Source organism: Eptesicus fuscus, chromosome 4 (genome assembly GCF_027574615.1).
Source record: "Eptesicus fuscus isolate TK198812 chromosome 4, DD_ASM_mEF_20220401, whole genome shotgun sequence".
Lineage (NCBI taxonomy): Eukaryota > Metazoa > Chordata > Mammalia > Chiroptera > Vespertilionidae > Eptesicus > Eptesicus fuscus.
Window position 1 is genome coordinate 76128038 of NC_072476.1, and position 18116 is coordinate 76146153.

At 39.6% G+C, this 18116-nt stretch overlaps 1 protein-coding gene across 1 annotated transcript in view; it reads right to left on the reverse strand.

The window, feature by feature from the left end:
* Window positions 1-3762: 3762 nt before the first annotated feature.
* NAIP (NLR family apoptosis inhibitory protein) overlaps window positions 3763-18116 on the reverse strand; it is a 34445-nt gene continuing 20091 nt past the window's right edge. Inside the window, exons 8-15 of the mRNA XM_008161907.3 lie at window positions 16809-16890; window positions 15486-15543; window positions 13142-15256; window positions 10030-10194; window positions 8780-8932; window positions 8374-8460; window positions 5661-5825; window positions 3763-4223 (exon numbers count right to left, since the gene is read on the reverse strand). Of these exons, the coding sequence (XP_008160129.2) occupies window positions 3859-4223; window positions 5661-5825; window positions 8374-8460; window positions 8780-8932; window positions 10030-10194; window positions 13142-15256; window positions 15486-15543; window positions 16809-16890 (3190 nt within the window). The 3' untranslated portion in view covers window positions 3763-3858. The remainder of the gene's footprint in view (window positions 4224-5660; window positions 5826-8373; window positions 8461-8779; window positions 8933-10029; window positions 10195-13141; window positions 15257-15485; window positions 15544-16808; window positions 16891-18116) is intronic.

Genomic DNA, 18116 nt, shown 5'->3' on the forward strand with positions numbered 1-18116 from the left:
TAGCATATTTTAATTGCCCAAATATGTGCCAGGTTAAATTGAGTTATGAAGGCAGCTTACTTGCCTTCTAAGATATTTTTGGATATTATCTCCCTTAATACTTAATACAGTTGGAGAGTGGTCAGAGGTTCAGGAAAGTCACTTATTTCAGCAAATCTTATTTACTTATTTTTTGAAGTTTTTTTCTTTTAAAAAATATGTATTTTTATTGATTTTAGAGAGGAAGGGAGAGGGAGAGAGAGAGAAACATCAATGATGAGAAAGAATCATTCATCGGCTGCCTCCTGCATGCCCCACACTGGGGATCGAGTCGCCCAACCTGGGCATATGCCCTGGCTGGGAATTGAATCGTGACCTCCTGGTTCATAGGTCAATACTCAACCACTGAGTGACACTGGTTGGGCTATTTTTATTCTTTAATATATTTTTGATTTGAGAGAGGAAGGGAGAGAGAGAAATATCACTGATGAGAATCATTGATTGGCTAAATCTTATTTAACTTTGTGTGCTAGGCACTATTCGAGTTTCTTAGGAGACAGCAGTGAACAAGACATGACAATTCCTGCTTATAGTGGTGGGAACTTTATAAGGTGGCAGATAGTGATACATGTAGAGAAAAGTGAAGTAGGGAAAGGGGTTAGGCAGAGTGAAATTGGAAGTGGGATGCCTTTCTAAAAAGAAAGGTCAGGAAACTTTATTGAGGTGACATTTGAGTAGAAATCTGAAGGAAATGAGAGCCACTCACATAAATAGAGGGAGAACCTCCCAGGCAAAGGAAGTGACAAGTACAAAGGCCCTCAGACCAGCATGTTTTGCATGTTTAGGAAGCAGCAAAGAAACCAGTGCAGCTGAGTGGACTTGAGCAAGGAGGAGAGATTGAAGAGACAGAGGTAAGATGGGTAGTGAGGGGTCAGGTCATTTGTAGGCTATTGTAAGATCTTCAGCATTTACTTTGAGCTGGGAATCAATTTGAGGATTTTGAATCAAAGGTGTTGCATGGTTGCATTTATATGAAGAGCCTTCTGACTGCTATGTTGAAAACAGATAATAAGTTTTAAGGGAAGAAGCAGGCCAACCTGTTAGGACCAATGGGTAGTAGTGGTTGGAGCTGAGTGTATTTTGCAAATGGAGCTCTGGATTTGCCAATAGATTTACACGTGGAATATGAGTCAGGATGACAAGGTTTTAACCTAGGCAAATGGAATTTAATGAGATGGAGAAGTCTGAATAAAGAGTACTTTTGTGGGAAGGAAGGAGTAGAAGTTGGGTTTGGGCATATGAAGTTTGAGATGCTCTTAATGGGAGTTGGGTATGAGTAGAGTTCAGAGGAGAGATCTGGACTAGAGACGAAAATTTAGAAGTTAGCCTAGATATTGAATTTAAAGCCATTCAACAGGATGAGATAGATAGCCAAGGAAGTGCATTTCAATAGAGATGTCAGAGGAAAACTCGGGTACTCCCAATGTTTAGAGATCAGATATTAGGAGAAGCAGTAAAGGAAACAGAACTCTCGGTGAATTAGGAGGGAAGTCTTGGAAATCAAATAAAGAATATGTTTTGAGGAGGGAGTGATGGACCACATCAAAGCTACTGATGGGTCAAATGCTCATACCAAAAGTAGGATGAGGACTGAAGTATTCATTGAATTTAGCAATGTGGAGGTCATCAGTGACCCTCATAAGAGCTGTTTTGGTGGAATAGAGGAAGTAAAATCCTGATGGGAGGAAATGTAAGAAAGAAAACAGTATACATAAACAACAACTGAAAGCAGTGTATATAAACAACTCTTAAAAGAATTTCGTGTTTTTGAATTATTTGTTAATTTGCATATTAGTAAAATATAATATAGCTTTGTTTTAGAAAGTTATTTTTCTAATCTTGTTTCAGTTGTGAGTATGTATATAAATGTGCAATATTTTCAATATAGAATTTATTCCTTACTATGGGTCCTGGTTTTTAAAAAAATTTGAAAAAATATGGAGCTAAAATAAGGTGCAGGGAACATTTAGAAAAGAGGCTGAGGATATTAGGCACGTTACTCATGTGGGCACAGTGGAAGGATTTTAGGGAGTTGGAGAGGTTAGGATATGTGAGTGTTATATTGTAAATCAGAAGACGCCTTAATTAATAAGCCAAATTTATTTGGGGTCTTTTTCATTTTGCTCGCGCTAGCGGGCCCAGAGGAAATATTGCTTCTCAAATTCTGGGGCCCACATGGTGGAAATCTTTCCTATTTATACGTTTTTCAGCTCTTTGTCTTCCAAATTTGGAACCAGACTTCTGGACCTTCTGAGAAAAAGTCCTGTATGCTGGGACTGCCGTGAGACCATATCTCAAAGCCTGGCCAGACGCCCGCACTGACAACTCTGTCTGGGACATAGTTTATGGCCTCTCTGGAATGGGAGTAGTCTTATTTTTCCCTATTATTTAAGCAAGCAAACGTTTACAGAAGCCAGAATTTAAAATTTTAAACAGCAGTTTTTACCCAAGATGGAAGTTACTATGCTTCATGAGAAAGGAAGAAGTTTAGAAACATAAAGGTGAGTGCCAGGGCATTTGAATCAAAGCATTTTCCCTAAATCCTATTTCTTCTTCACATTGGCAGTGGATAAAGGGAAGGTACAAGTAAACTTGACTACACCAAAGTTAAATATACAGAACAGATCCTACCAGGATTAGGGAATATCTCTTGGCCCACAAAAGACTGACTCATCTGTACCCTGTTAAAGTGAACTCTGTTTCACCTATGTGTGAAACTGACTTAGTCCTTAAATTACTCATTTCATATATAACCTGAATTCTTCCACATTGTGACATTTAGCTAGATCAGTGTACCTCCCTCCACCCTCTCCTTGTGGCTTTGTTTCTCTTTACCACAGTTACCCTGAAAACCTGATGCTTATGCTGGACTATGAAATGTTAAATGTTGGGAAGATCATTGAGAGACTTCAAAGATATTGGTAATAATGTTTCTTAAGCACAATGATGGGCATGCAGGGTTATTTTTTTACATGCCTTACATGTTTTATAAATATTATTTTGCCTGCGATCCTATCTAATAAAGAGGGAATATGCTAATTGGCCGCCACACCCTCGCAAATATGGCGGCACCCACAGCCAATAAAGCGGGAATATGCTAATTGACTGTCACGCCCTCAAAAGATGGTGGTACCCACAGCCACAAGATGGCGGTGTCCAGTCCCCTCAGCCCTGCCTCATCCAGCTGGAGTCCCCCAGTCTCCTTAGCCCCGCCTCATCCAGCCTCAGTCTCCCAGTCCCCTCAGCCCTGCCTTATCCAGCTGGAGTCCCCCAGTCCCCTCAGCCCTGCCAGGAGGTGGCAGGCACCGCACACCTCATCCAGCCGGAGTCCCTCAGTCCCCTCAGCCCCACCTCATCTAGCCAGAATCCCCCAGTCCCCTCAGCCCCACAGGGGAAGGCAGTTGGGGGCGATAGGGCCAGCAGGGGAGGGCAGTTGGGGATGATCATGCTGGCAGGGGAGCAGTTAGGCGTCAATCAGGTCGCCAGGGGAGCAGTTAGGGGGCTATCAGGCTGGCAGGCAGAGTGGTTAGGGGCAATCAGGCAGGCAGGCGAGTGTTTAGGAGCCAGCAGTCCAGGATTGTGAGGGATGTCCGACTGCCGGTTTAGGGATCGGGCCTAAACTGGCAGTCGGACATCCCTCAAGGGGTCACAGATTGGAGAGGGTGCAGGCTGAGCTGAGGATAGTCCCTCCCCCCCCCCCCCCAGTGCACGAATTTTGTGCACTGGGCCTCTAGTATTTAAAAAAATGTTTTTGGATAATTAGGTTTTTAGAATTGTTGACAAAATTTTTCTTGATTCAGCAGTTTTTAGCTAAATCTTCTATTTCTGTATGATTGGAGAGAATGGCAATATCCATTTCCACCGAATATTGAAGTGTTTAGATTGAGGGTGTTTCTCTTTTGTCGAAGTAAGCAGTGTGATGTCTTCTGCATCCAGGAGCCAGCTAACCATGTTAATTGTGGTGAGACTTGGCAGCCGTAACATACATTGACTCAAAGACTTCACTGTGGTGGCCTGAGGTCTGATACATTCAGTGAAATGCCTGGAAATTGTCAACTCTTGCAAGTTTGGCAAGTTGTCCAGTAGTTGAAAGAAATTTCTATATCCTTCCTCTGTAATCTTGTGATTCATTAAAAGGTTTAAGTTCTCAAGTTTCTGGAAACCTCCACTGATTGCTACTTTGGCTGTAAAAGCAAAATATTTAATGGGAATCGTAAGACTTTTGTTTCAATAATGATAGACTAGATTATTTGAACCAATCTCCTCTCTTATCACCACTGGAAATAGAAAATGCCAATACATACATACATACATACATACATACATACATATATTTACGCATACATATATACATATAAATCAGGGATGGGAAACCTTTTTTCTGCCAAGGGCTGGATATTTATAACATCACTCATGCAACATATACAATTATCAACTTAAAAATGATCCTGCTGTATTTGGTCACACATTTAATTAATCTCCCTTAATGCCTTGGAAGGGCTAGACCAAATGATTTCATGGGCCTTATAAAGCCCGCAGGCCAGACGTTCCCCATCCCTCCTCTAAACTCAATAAAAACATACAAAATTTGCCCTAGCCGGTTTGGCTTAGTGGATAGAGCGTCGGCCTGTGAACTAAAAGGTCGGTCCTAGGTTCGATTCTGATCGAGGACACATGCCCGGGTTGTGGGCTCCATCCCCAGTGGGGGACTTGCGGGAGGTGGCCAATCCATGATTCTCTCTTATGGACGTTTCTCTCTCTCTCTCCCTCTTCCTTCCTCTCTGAAATATATATATATATATATATATATATATATATATATATATATATACACACACACACACACACACACACACACATATGTATGTATATATGTATGTGTGTGTGTATATGTATATATACACATATGTATATATATATTTTTTAAACATATTAAAAAATTTTTTTAAAAGAACACAGACTTGAGAGCTTTGTATAGTCTTAAATGGGAGGGCATCTTTCACTTCCAAATCTGACCAGGACATTAGAGGGAACAAATGATAAGATAGAGATAAGGAAGTGGGTTGAACATTTTTAGAGAGAGAAAAGTCTGTATAGACATTTTAAAAAATTTTTTTTTGTTGATTTCAGAGAGGAAGGGAGAGCTAGAAACATCAATGTTGAGAGAGAATCATTGGTTGGCCATCTCCTGCATGCCCCTCACTAGGGTTTATACCTGCATTCGGGGCATGTGCCTTGACCAGGAATCCAACCATGATCTCCTGGTTCATAGGTCAACACTCAAACCATTGAGCCACGCCGGCCAGGCAACTGTATAGACATTTTGTAGCAGAAAACTTGAATAATGTCACTGGCTTTCATGCAAGCTGAAACGTTTTTTAAATCCTCACCTGAGGACATGTTTATTGATTTGAGAGAGGAAGAGAGAGGGAGGGAAGGAAAGAGAGAGAAAGATGGGTTGCCTCCCATACTCGTCCTGATTGAGGATTGAAGCTGCAACATAGGTATGTATCTTGACCGGAAACTGAACCCACAATCTTTTTGGTGTACAGGATAATGCTCCAACCAACTGAGCCACCCATCCAGGGCAAGGTGAAACATTTTATCAGAGGGTAACTCACCAATTTCCATTACACTGTCATCATTTAAAGTCTTGAAAAATGAGAGAACTCGGAGACATCGTAGATGCTGACACTGCTGGATGATCAGTTTGGCCACCTGATGAATCCCACCCCCAGTAGGAAGGATCAATTCTTCCAGATTGCTAAGAGAACCTAAAGTGTAGGCTATCAGAAGAAAAAAAAAAAACGAAAAAAAAAAAACTTTCATGGTCACTAGCCTCAAAATCATGCACAGTCCAGAAGGCCCCATGTAGCATAGAGACTGTTCCTCTTCCTCTCCAAGGACAAGAGAAAGGGGTCAGCCTACACCTTGATCTTTTTTTTTTTTTTAATATATTTTTTATTGACTTCAGATGAGGGAGAGATAGAAACATCAATGAGAGGGAATCATTGATCCGCTGCCTCCTACATGACCCCTACTGGAGATCGAGCCCGCAACCCGAGCATGTGCCCTTGACCAGAATCGAACCTGGGACCCTTCAATCCACAGGCCGATGCTCTATCCACTGAGCCAAACCAGCTAGGGCCACCTTGGTCTTCATTGCTGTTTCCAAACAACCATATTTTCACCCTCCCCAGTCTTTCCTGCATTGAAGTGCAGAATACCTATCACATATTCATTCCCTCTTTTAGACTGAAGCTGCTTCTGGCATCCTGGATACTCTCCTAGCTCCTGAAGGCCTTCCGCCCCCTTCCTTTCAATCCCACCTCTTGCTATTACCTCAGTGATTTTTCCCTCTGCCTCACAGCACTAAAGTCTCACAATCCACCACTCTATCTTTCCTTTTCACTTTGATTCCATCCTTAACATGGTACAGTAGATTACTTGATCCCTAAAAAGTTCTCTACTTCTGAGGCGTCACAGCTGGAGATATTTTGAACACTTTCTACCTTAAAACAATGCCCCAGGCCTTGGTCAGACGGCTCAGTTGGTTGGAGTGTTGTCCCCGTACACTGAAAGGTTGGGAGTTTGATTCCCGGTCAGGGCCCATACCCGGGTTGTGGGTTTGATCCCCAGTTGGGGTGTGTTCAGGAGGCAACCAATCAATGTTTCTCACATTGATGTTTCTCTTCCTCTCTAAAATCAATGAAAAGCATATCCTCAGGTGAGGATTTAAAAAAAAACAACGTTCCAGCCTTTTGCTTTCTCTGTCCCAGTTCTTAAGCCATTTCTATAAGAACTTGTGTTCCTTTTTGGGAAGCCAATATTTAGAAGTCAAGATCTGGGCATCTGTTGTACTCATTGTTATTAAGGTATTTTCTAGTGTCTCAGTTGACTGAACTTAGAAATATAAATGTGTGTTTGTGTGTAGAAATATGTAGGTAAATATATATCTATATCTGTGTGTACATTGATCTATTTATGTGAATAGGTTAAAATTATGAGTTCAGCCCAGGCGGTGCAGCTCAGTGGTTGAGTGTGGACTTATGAACCAAGAGGTCACCGGTTCAATTCCCAATCAGGGCACATGCTAGAGTTGCAGGCTCAGTCTCCAGTGTGGGGCATGCAGGAGACAGATGATCAATGATTCTCTCCCATCGATGTTTCTAGCTCTTCCTCTCGCTTCCTCTCTCTCTAAAATCAATAAAAACACTTGTTTAAAAAACACCATGAGTTCACATCAATATTTCCAATTCTAATTTAATACCTCAAAGTTCTTTCTAACCTACCCTTTCAATATTTATAAATTCCTTCTCAGTGAGGAAACTTGGCTCTCATTATACTCAGCGTATTTGTTTAATCAACCTGTTGTATATACCAGGCACTTCCTTGACCTCTGATCCTTCCTCTGCCCCATTCAGCCCCCATGCTCTTCCCCTACCCACACGGCTGCCTCCAAAGGAAGAAAAGAGGAGGAGGAGATCCACGTGATCCTTAAGCACGCTAAAGTTTGCTAAAGTTTAAAAGGGACTAACTGTTCAACACTCCATATCTCTACTGACCCACCTTATGTTTTCCTGAGTTAAAAATAAGACATCATCCCCAAATAGAGTTGCTTATGCTAAGTCCCATGTCACCAAACCAAGACTTGGACTTTCAGCTCTCCCGGAAATGGAATCTTAAGCCAGGTAATCAAGAATCATCTGAGCAGCACTAGTTAGGTTATCAGCCTTTAGAACTCTGCCATCCCCTAAAGGAAATTATCCTTGCAATCACCAACCAACTTTTTTACCTGATATAACTTCCTTGTTCCTGCTCCCTTCTACCTATAAAAGTCATTCTGTGTCGCTCCTCAGAGCTCCTTTCTGTCTGCTAAACAGGATGTTCCCCAATTCAAATCCATTTTTACTTAAATAAACTTAAAATTGTTAATATGCCTCAGTTTATGTTTTTTCCCAATCAGCATACATTACTTTTATGAAAAAGTACTTACCTCTTTTTATTGCTAGTCATTTTGTTAAATCTGGGTTTTCACATATTGAGTTTTCTGAACCTTAAAAGATAGTTTTATCTATATCCCAGAAACTTAAAACAACACAGACTTAACATGTTTGGAACGGTACCTGCCAATGAAATTGCACAATGACTCAGAAGGCGCTCTGAGAATAATCAAGGCACGTGAGGGTAAACGTTGAGCAGCCCTGCCTCTTCCTCCTAATTAGCGGGTAGTTAATACATATCATCATTTGTTGTAGCTAATGCAAAATAGATGGAAGGATGTGAGGGGAAGAGAATAAAGAATAAGTAAAAGGCACTGTTTTGTACACATACCAAATTTTTCAGATGTTTCCTTATCTGGAAATTCTTGTAAGTCAAGATTTAATATCTTCAGAGAAATAAAATTCGTCAGGATGGTGACTATAAAAGGAAAATAAAAATCTAGTTATGTCAGTTACAACTCATATACCAAAAAGTAATGTGATTAAAGAATATTTTTAAAGTGATAGAAAATAATACAGTAATTCAGATAGACTTAATTAGTATGACTAGGTAAGTCTTTGTGCAGGATATAATTCTGATAACTAGAAATATTTAAACTTTTAGAAACATACAACTTATTTGATAACTCATTTAAGATCATATATCTATTACATCAGTTTGGCATCAGTTGCATATTTAAAATGTGCCTATTTTTAAAAAGTGCCTTAAACCAAAATTTTAAAATTGTAGCTCTTACCAAATGGGATGGGTTTAAAAAATGCTCCAGAAAACTTAATTTCTTTGAGTTTCTTGCAGGAAGCGAGTACAGTCATGAGAGACTCAAAATCCGAAAAGAAATTACATTGCAGATGGAAAACATTAAGGTTTGGAGAATTCTCAATTAATTTAACTGTAAAATATCAAGGATTTAAGAAATTAGGGAAGATTGCAAATTTCTATCAGGATTAGCCATATAATTTGTTATTTTGGTTCAACAATCTTGAATTAAAACAAAGCACCACGATGTAATGATCCACGAATCAAGCCACTTTGGCTTAGGTTCAGGTTCTGCAATTAACTAGAAAGCTATGTGAACTTGAACTGAGCCTCCCTAGGGATCAGTTTTCTGTAAAAGAAGGGCATTGACTCAGTAAAGTCACTTTCAGTTTTAACACTTAATGCTTCTAAGTGTGCACATGACATTTACACAATAGGAATACTAGACAAAGAAACAAAAGCAATGACAACTCTGAAACAAAATCTAAATTTGATGCAAAAATTGCTAACAGATTTAAGAAAATAACTTCTTCCAGTTCAGTGAATTATTTTGCATGTCAGTTCCATAGAGATTTACATTTCCTCAATCCTTAGTGTTCAGTCTTTACTGAACTAAGGAATTGATGATGCCTAAGTCATTTTGCTAAATGATGTATTTAAGAAAGGTGGTTGCACATGTCCATTAACCATGAACATAGGCTGGTGAGAAAAATAGGGAAATGCTTCCAATTGCTACCAATCAGCATATTTCCTTCCACCTAATTTGGCAGGTATTTGTAACTTTAAAACAAAATAAAAGAACTCTACAAATTATTTTGGAGAGACAGTATATCAGTGGTTAAAGCTCAGCCTTGGTAGTAGTTAGAATTCCTGTGTTTGAATCACAGGCTACCATTTCCTTAGTTGGAGTGACCTTGAGCAATTACCTCTTTATACCTCAGTTTCCCAGCTGTAAAATGAGAATAACAGTATCTTACCTCTTGAATGGATATGACGGTTAAATGAGCTACTACTTGTAAAGTGCTTGTAATAATTTCCTAGCATGTAGTAAGGGCTCAATAATTACAAATAGCTCTTTGCTCTCTTAATGAGAAAGTGCTATTCCCCCAATTTACTATGGATACAGGCTTTACCCACAGGTCCACAGCAGCTTTTACTCTTGAATGAATCATTGGCCAAATAGCTCTACCAAGTGATGTAAAAACAAGTAAATCAGTGTGCCATCCTTACCTATTTTGGAAGGACCATTCTCAGTGGAAATTTTGATCAATAATTTCTCCATATGGTGGAGATTTAGGAATTCTTCAGGAATAACTGGAAAAACATTTTTTTTGTCCATATTCACAGACAATTCTTTCAGACATGGGAACTTGTCCAAATTAGGAAAGAGTTGATCTAGAAAGCAGCACAGTTTCCCGTTATTTATGTAAAGAGTTCCAGAGTGGCAAATTCGAAACTGTCATTTTATTCATCACACTATTTTCACATGAACACTTTTCTCACCCCCTTGCTAATGGGAGCGGGGTCCTTGCCATATGCCAAGAAACGGAATTTTCTGAGACTCGCACAGGAGGATGCAACATGGCAGAAAACTTCATTTCCGAGGAATTATATCCCTGAGTTTCCAAAGTCCCATTTCACTCATAGAAGTACAGCTGGGGTTTCCATAGGGCTAAAATCAGAGCCAGTATCCAGAATTCTAGTTCCATGTTGCAGCTGGGTCCAATACAGCCATTAGGCTAGCTGCAGTCCAGTGGTTCATTAGTCCATCGTGGGCGGGGGGTCTGTGGGCCACTTGGGAAAATGCCAGGAAGCCAAGCGTGAGCCAAGTGTGCCAAGAGGAACCAAGACAGTGAACTCCTTTATTCAGGGGGCTAAATATCCCAAATTTCCAAGCACTTACAGTGGCCACACCCATTCTGGCCAACCATCTCTCTCCCCAGGTGTGACTGACAGACAAGCCCCTTCCCTCTGTCATCCCAACTTTACTGGGCATGTGTCTATCTTCCCTTTGTTGGATCTCTCCCCAGTGTTTTTTAGGGAACATGCCTATAATGTCTGGTCTTCTCTTTGCTCCTTTCCAATTTTTTATAACTAGCTAATTACAGTGGTATCGATACCATAAAACATTCTTTTCTAGAAAGTACATATATGAAGATACTGCTTTATGCAGCACTTATTGATTACTGTGTGGGAAGCCTTGTGCTATGTCCGGATTCACAAAAATAAGACCTCGTCTCAACAAATACAACTGGATTTCCACATGCAAAAGAATGAAGTTGGACTCCCTACCTTCTGGCTCCATATACAAAATTAACTCAAAGAGGATCAACAACCAAAGTATAAAAACTAAACTATACAACTCTTTAAAGGAAACAGTGGATTCTTAGATATGCTACTAAAAGCACTAGCAATTGGACTTAATCAAAATTTAAAACGGTGCATCGAAGAACATCATTGCGACATTGAAAAGACAACCTCTACAGTATAAGAGAAAATATTTTCAAACCATATGTCCAATAAGGATTTAATATCCAGAATATACAAAAAACTACAACTCAGAACTAAAAGGCAACACAATTGAAAACTAGGCAAAGGACTTACAAGACATGTCTTCTCAAAAAAGACACAAGCAGCCAATAAATAAGCACATGAAAATATGCACAAACCATTAGTCATTAGGGAAATGAAAATCAAAACCACAATGAAATACCTCTTCACACCTACTAGGATGCCTTTATAATAAAAAAAAATGTTTTTTGTTTTTTTTGTGTCTTTTTTTTTAATATTTTATTGATTTTTTACAGAGAGGAAGGGAGAGGGATAGAGAGTTAGAAACATCGATCAGCTGCCTCCTGCACACCCCCTACTGGGGATGTGCCCGCAACCAAGGTACATGCCCTGGACCGGAATCGAACCCGGGACCCTTCAGTCCGCAGGCCAACGCTCTATCCACTGAGCCAAACCAGTTTCAGCTAAAAAAAAATGTTTTGATGAGGATGTGGAGAAATTGGAGCTACGCCCACCCCCCATGCTCTGCCCTGTACATTGCTCATGGAAATGTAAAATGGTGCAACCATGTCTGGCCAGTGTGGATCAGTAGTTGAGTGTCGACCTATAAACCAGGAAGTCACGGTTCTATTCCTGGTCAGGGCACATGCCCAGATTGCAGGTCAATCCCCGGTAGGGAGCGTGCAGGAGGCAGCTGATCAATGATTCTCTCTCATCATTGATGATTCTATCTCTCCCTCTCACTTCCTCTCTGAAATTAATAAAAATATATTTTAAAAAATAAAATAAAAATGGTGCAATCACTCTGGAAAATTAAGAGATTTGGAGATTTCTCAAAAATTAAGTAAAATTACTATTTGCCTTAGTCGGTTTGGGTCAGTTGTTAGAGCATCGGTCCATGATTGAAGGGTCCCGGGTTCTGTTCAGGTGAAGGCAATGAACCTTAGTTCAATCCCCAGCCCTGGTCAGGGTGTGTGCAGGAGGCAACCAGTTGATGTGTCTCTCTCACGTTGATGTTTCTGTTTCCCCATTCCACTCTGTAAAATTCAATGAAAAAAATAATCAGTGATGAGGATTAACAAACAAAAAATTACTATTATTAATATGATGCAGCAATTCCATTGAGTCTATATCTGAAAGAATTGAAAGCAGGGTCTCAAAGAGATATATGTACACCCATATTCATAGCAACATGACTTACAGTAGCCAGAAGAAATAACATAAAGCAAAGCACACCTAGACATATAACAAACTGTTGAAAAACCAAAGCCATAAGAGCAAAAAGTAGAAAATGGAAAAAAATTTAAATATTATTTACACAAGTGCCTAGGAATAAATTTAATGAAAGAAATAGAAAGCCTACACTGAAAACTTGCAAACATTACTTAAAGCAGTGAAAGGAAACATAAATAAGTGGGAGATATTATTTCCCACTTATTTTCCAGACAGTACAGTGTAAGCCCTTCCTTCCATTTAGCAGATAGGGTGAGGGTAATCCTCAAGCATCATCTTTACATACAGATCATTATTTTACTAATAAGTAATTTGTGTCTGCTTATTAACTTAATATTATTTTTATCTGAGTTGTTTGAAATTAGTTAATTTTCATTAATTTTTATGTGAGCTGTTTGAAAAACATTCTGTTTAGAAGCCTTTCACTAATTCATACTACTGACAAAAATAAATTACTGAAGGTTTATTTTATATCTATTCTATCAGCAAGCATTTATGGTCTCATGCTTTCACAAGTTTCATCCACCTAAAACCAAGAGTAAGCAAATAAAATTACTATCAGAATAGCCAGCTAAAATATATTCAAGTATATATATACCTGGTATCTGGGTTGTTTCTGAGACTTCGAGGGATTCCAGGGAAGGCAGGTTGAGAAGCAATTCCTGTTCTACTGCATTCAGCTCAGATTTGTTTATGGAGCACTTGGTGAAAGAAGCCTTATACTGCTCAAGCGCTGGGCAAAGGCTTTCAATAAAGCCCCTGCTTCCCTTTAAGTGAAGTTCAATGCGTTGTGAAGCTGAGAAAACTGCCATTAGAATCCTGAGCATCTCTTGGTCCACACCATCCATATCAGTCACATGGACTTCCAGAAGGGGAATCTTGTGCTGCTTTGGAGAAAGTTTCCAATAGCCAGTGCTGATGTCTGGTGGTGCTTTGACCATCATATTCATAACTCTCAATATGTTTTTCTGTTTTTCAACTACGTCCCGCGCCCATTCCATCATATCTTCAAAGACAGAAGCACAGTCCTGATGTATAGCTGGTGCCTGTGATTTGTCCCAACATCTCTCCAGAAATGAAATTTCTGGTATAGGGGACATGATTTTCATATTTCCACTTATGGAGACTTGGATGCTCCTCAACGATAGCAGGCTTTCTGGATGGTCAAAAAAATACTGTAACTTAAGCATATCCAAAGTCAGGGTTCTCCCTTGAAGGAATTGTAAAATAAATGGAGAACATGCTTCAACAGTGTTGCTTTGATAAGCAATTTTTATGGCAATGGTCAGTAAATGTTTTGAAACCAGTGAAAAGTAATCGTCTGGAGATAATTGCCACAATGACCTAAACATGTGCACTCTCTCCAAAACTTGCGGATGGTGCTTCAGATTGTCTTTTTCAGATATATTCTCCAATGACTCTTTGTTGTCCAACAAATGAAGCAAATGAGATACAATTTTTGGCCCTGCCTTTGTTGAAGGGTAGCAGGAGACGTACGTCAAAAAATTGTTACAGGGACTTACAGTCATCATGGGAGAGTGGATCTGTTTCAAATAATAAAGTCCCAAGTCTTGATCTTCTTGCCTATCGGAATCCAGTAGTACCATCAGCCTCATCCCAGCAAGAAATTCTTGGAATGCAGGATCTAAAAACTGATAGACTGGTTTCAGTCTCTGGGCTGTGAATTTACTCATCAGGCACATGGTTAGATCTTCATCTTCGTCAACTCCTGCTTCTACAAGGTCATCATCACTAAACTCAAAGCAAGAAGAGAAAAACCCTTTCAAGGCCAGCTCACCACAGGAGGACACAGTTGCTTTGAGACGTTCAGCTGAAGTTTTGTGCTTTAAGGAAAGGCATTCCATATAGGACTTGAAAACAGCCACATCATCATAGGACTGGTCGAAAGGGTTTCGAAACCAATTAGCACAAACTGCTGCTACAAAAAGAGGAGTTTTCTGAATTCCTTGCAAATTTGCATTTATTATAAAGTGAATCAAAAACTTTCTCAGACGGATCAAATCATGAGAAAAAAACTTCCTTAATATGTAGACAGTATTATAGAAGGGAAACGCTTTGATCTCTAGAATCGTATGCAGGTATTGTCGGATGTCCCTGGTTTTGTTTGTGCGGACGGCAATCAATAAACAGGTCCTTGATGAGTGGTTCTTTTGAATCAGTTTTTGTATGACTTGAGGGACTGAGCACATTTCTTTGTAGTCATCCAAAAGGAATAACACCTGATTCTTTAATTGGTGCATGATGTTCCTTAGGCACATCTCAGTAACAGATCCTTCTGTCTCTAGGAGTTGGTCACAAATGATGTTGGCCAGCCCTTGGTCCAGTCTGGCAGAGCTAAGGGAGAGATAGAAGACCAGCTGGAACCTGTTTAACAAGGGACAGCATCCTGATGCCCATAGAAGAGCTATTTTCTTCAGGAGGACTGTCTTTCCACTACCAGCTTCACCCTCCACACACATGACAGAGTTCAAGTTGGCAAAGACATCAGACAACAGTACAGGCTTTTGCACAGGAGTGCTGATGTGTTTTGAAGCAAGAGACAGATCACAACTCAGCAAGTGGTCTGTGGCCAGACTGGAAGAGACCTCAAGCATACACATGCGGCGGAAACTGGCATCAGTGTAGGCTTCTTTCAGTCGCTGGTTCAGGCTTTTTGCCTCCCCAAACCACTGGGCTTCACTCTGGGCTGTCTCTGTGGAAAGAAGAAAGAAGGCACAAATACAAATCCTCTCTCTTTTAAAATCCCCTACATATAAATATATGTACACATATACAGGGAGTCCCCAAAAAATGTATACATACACGTTAACAGATGATTTCTATTACATTTTGAAAATGAAATGTATTTTAATAAACACTACCCTTATTATTTTGAGGGGCAACCCTGTATATAATCCCATGAGCTATTTTAAAATCCTTACCTGGCACTAGAGAACTAACTGCTGCTGAATCTTCAAGATTGGTTTCACTTATGGTTTCCTTTGAAAATAAAATCCTCTATTAAATAAAAATTTATATAAGAGGGTGAGGTATCATGTTACAATTGGGAACCAAACATCACTGAAATACAACCCACCCTCAAATATTTATGCCTGTTGAAAAGAGGAATGCTATAAATATGGAGCAATACATGATCTGCAAACCCCTCAAGTGTATGCTCCTAAGTAGTACACACGGGGGGAGTCAAGGAGAGATTACTGTCCAGGTAATCAGAATCATGGCATCTAGAGCAAGACAACCCTCCAAAAATCATTAGATACAGCTACTGACCTAAGTTATTAACATGTCTAATATTACATACCTGCGGTGTAGGAAGGTTATGTTTCTTCCTTAAAAAGTAAGCCATTTAAATATCCCCAAGCTTTTTTCTTCAATTTCATTTTTCAGCTAACAAATATAAACTTAACCTTTTGCACTCAGATGTCGAGTGTGACTCGACACGGTTAGCATCGGTAGCAAAGGGTTAGCGAGTGCAAAGGGTTAAATCAAATGACTAGCCAGTTACTTTTTACTTCTGTGGGGTGACAAACCTAATATACCTAACATATAGCCTCAAATAAGGTGTGTAGGTGTGTGTGTGTGTGTGTGTGTGTGTGTGAAATTAATAATGCCTTGTATCTTAGAGAGCTATGACCCATTTAAAGGGGTCAACCTATTATTTGGGTTTATGATTTTGCTGGTCATTTGCTTTTGTAAAAGAAATATCTTTCCAGCCGAAACCGGTTTGGCTCAGTGGATAGAGCGTCGGTCTGCGGACTGAAAGGTCCCAGGTTCGATTCCGGTCAAGGGCATGTACATTGATTGCGGGCACATACCCGGTTTGACGTGTGCAGGAGGCAGCTGGTCAATGTATCTCTCTCATCGATGTTTCTAGCTCTCTATCCCTCTCCCTTTCTCTCTGTGAAAAATCAATAAAATATATAAAAAAAAAAAAAAAAAAAAGAAAAGAAATATCTTTCCAGCCCTGAGAATGGCCAAGTAGCAAGTCAGACCTTATTGTCCTCCAAGTGAAGATTTCCTGGACCTGAGCACCTCTGAGTCTAAAAGGGATTGATTCTACATTTAATGAAGCGAGGTATTATATCTTGTTTACTGTAGTATTCCCATCCGCAACTAACACATTATCGATGCTTAATAGATATTTGTCAAATTTATTTATTTACTTATTAGGATAAGCAATTCCTGTTCAAACACGGTTTTCAGCCATGTGCTGCTAAAATAAACAAGATGGTGGTGTTCATTACCGTAAATTCAGAAAGCTCATCATGGCTCTGCAGGTCTGGAATCACTTCTACAGAGGCCTTCAGATTTTGGAGAAATGGACAACTAAGCACAAAAGTTAAAAGTTATAAAATTAGTTTTAGGCAAGTAAGTCTTTGCATTAGGTTTTTAAAAATACTATTAGAGTTTTAATGGGAAAAATTTAATATAAAATGGACATTTCTAGTGATTTGTTCTGTCAGTGTCATTATCAAGCAAGACATTCAGACTGTAGCTGTCAACAATAGAAATGTAAGTTCTTTGTAAAGTAATGGTGGGGATAACACTCAAACATGAAAACAACTAAAATGAACCTAAAAAATCAAAAATAGAGATTTTTGGCTGGTGTAGCTCAGTTGTTGGAGTATCATCCTGTACACCAAAAGATTGTGGGTTCTAATCCCAGTTAGGGCACATATGAGGCTATGGGTACGATTCCCGGTCTGGGCACATGCCAGATGCAGCTGATTGATGTTTCTCTTTCTGTGTGTATCTCTCTCGCTTTCTCAAATCAATAAAAATAATTAATTTTTTTAAAAATAGAGAAGAAAACTTTATGGATTCTGAAACAAAGAATAAAAGAGTAGAAAAACTGGTTACATCCAAATAAAGTCTAGAGTTGATAGTAATGTATCAATGTTGGTTTCTTAATTTTGACAAATGTACCATGGTAATGTAATATATATTAGTATTAGGGAAAACTGGGTGTAGGGATAAAGGAACTCTGTATTACTTTTTCTCTAAATCTAAAATTAGTCCCAAATAAAAGGTTTATTTTTAAGCCTGGCTGGTGTGGCTCAATGGTTGAGCGTCAACCTATGAACCAGGAGATCAGGTTTGATTCTTGGTCAGGGCACATGCCCAGTTGCAGATTCAATCCCTGTAGGGGACGTGCAGGAGGCATCTAATCAATGATTCTCATCATTGATGTTTCTAGCTCTCCCTCTCCCTTCCTCTCTGAAGTCAATAAAAAATATATATATTTTAAAAGGTTTATTTTTAAAACTTCCAGCATTATTAAGACTAAAGAATGGCCACAAACATACTCTCTAAAACCTACTTGCCAAGCTGAAACCGGTTTGGCTCAGTGGATAGAGCGTCGGTCTGTGGACTGGAAGGTCCCAGGTTCAATTCCGGTCAAGGGCATGTACATTGGTTGTAGGCACATCCCCCGGTGGGGGGTGTGCAGGAGGCAGCTGGTCGATGTCTCTCTCTCATCGATGTTTCTAGCTCTCTATCCCTCTCCCTTCCTCTCTCTGAAAAATCAATAAAATATATTAAATAAAAATAAA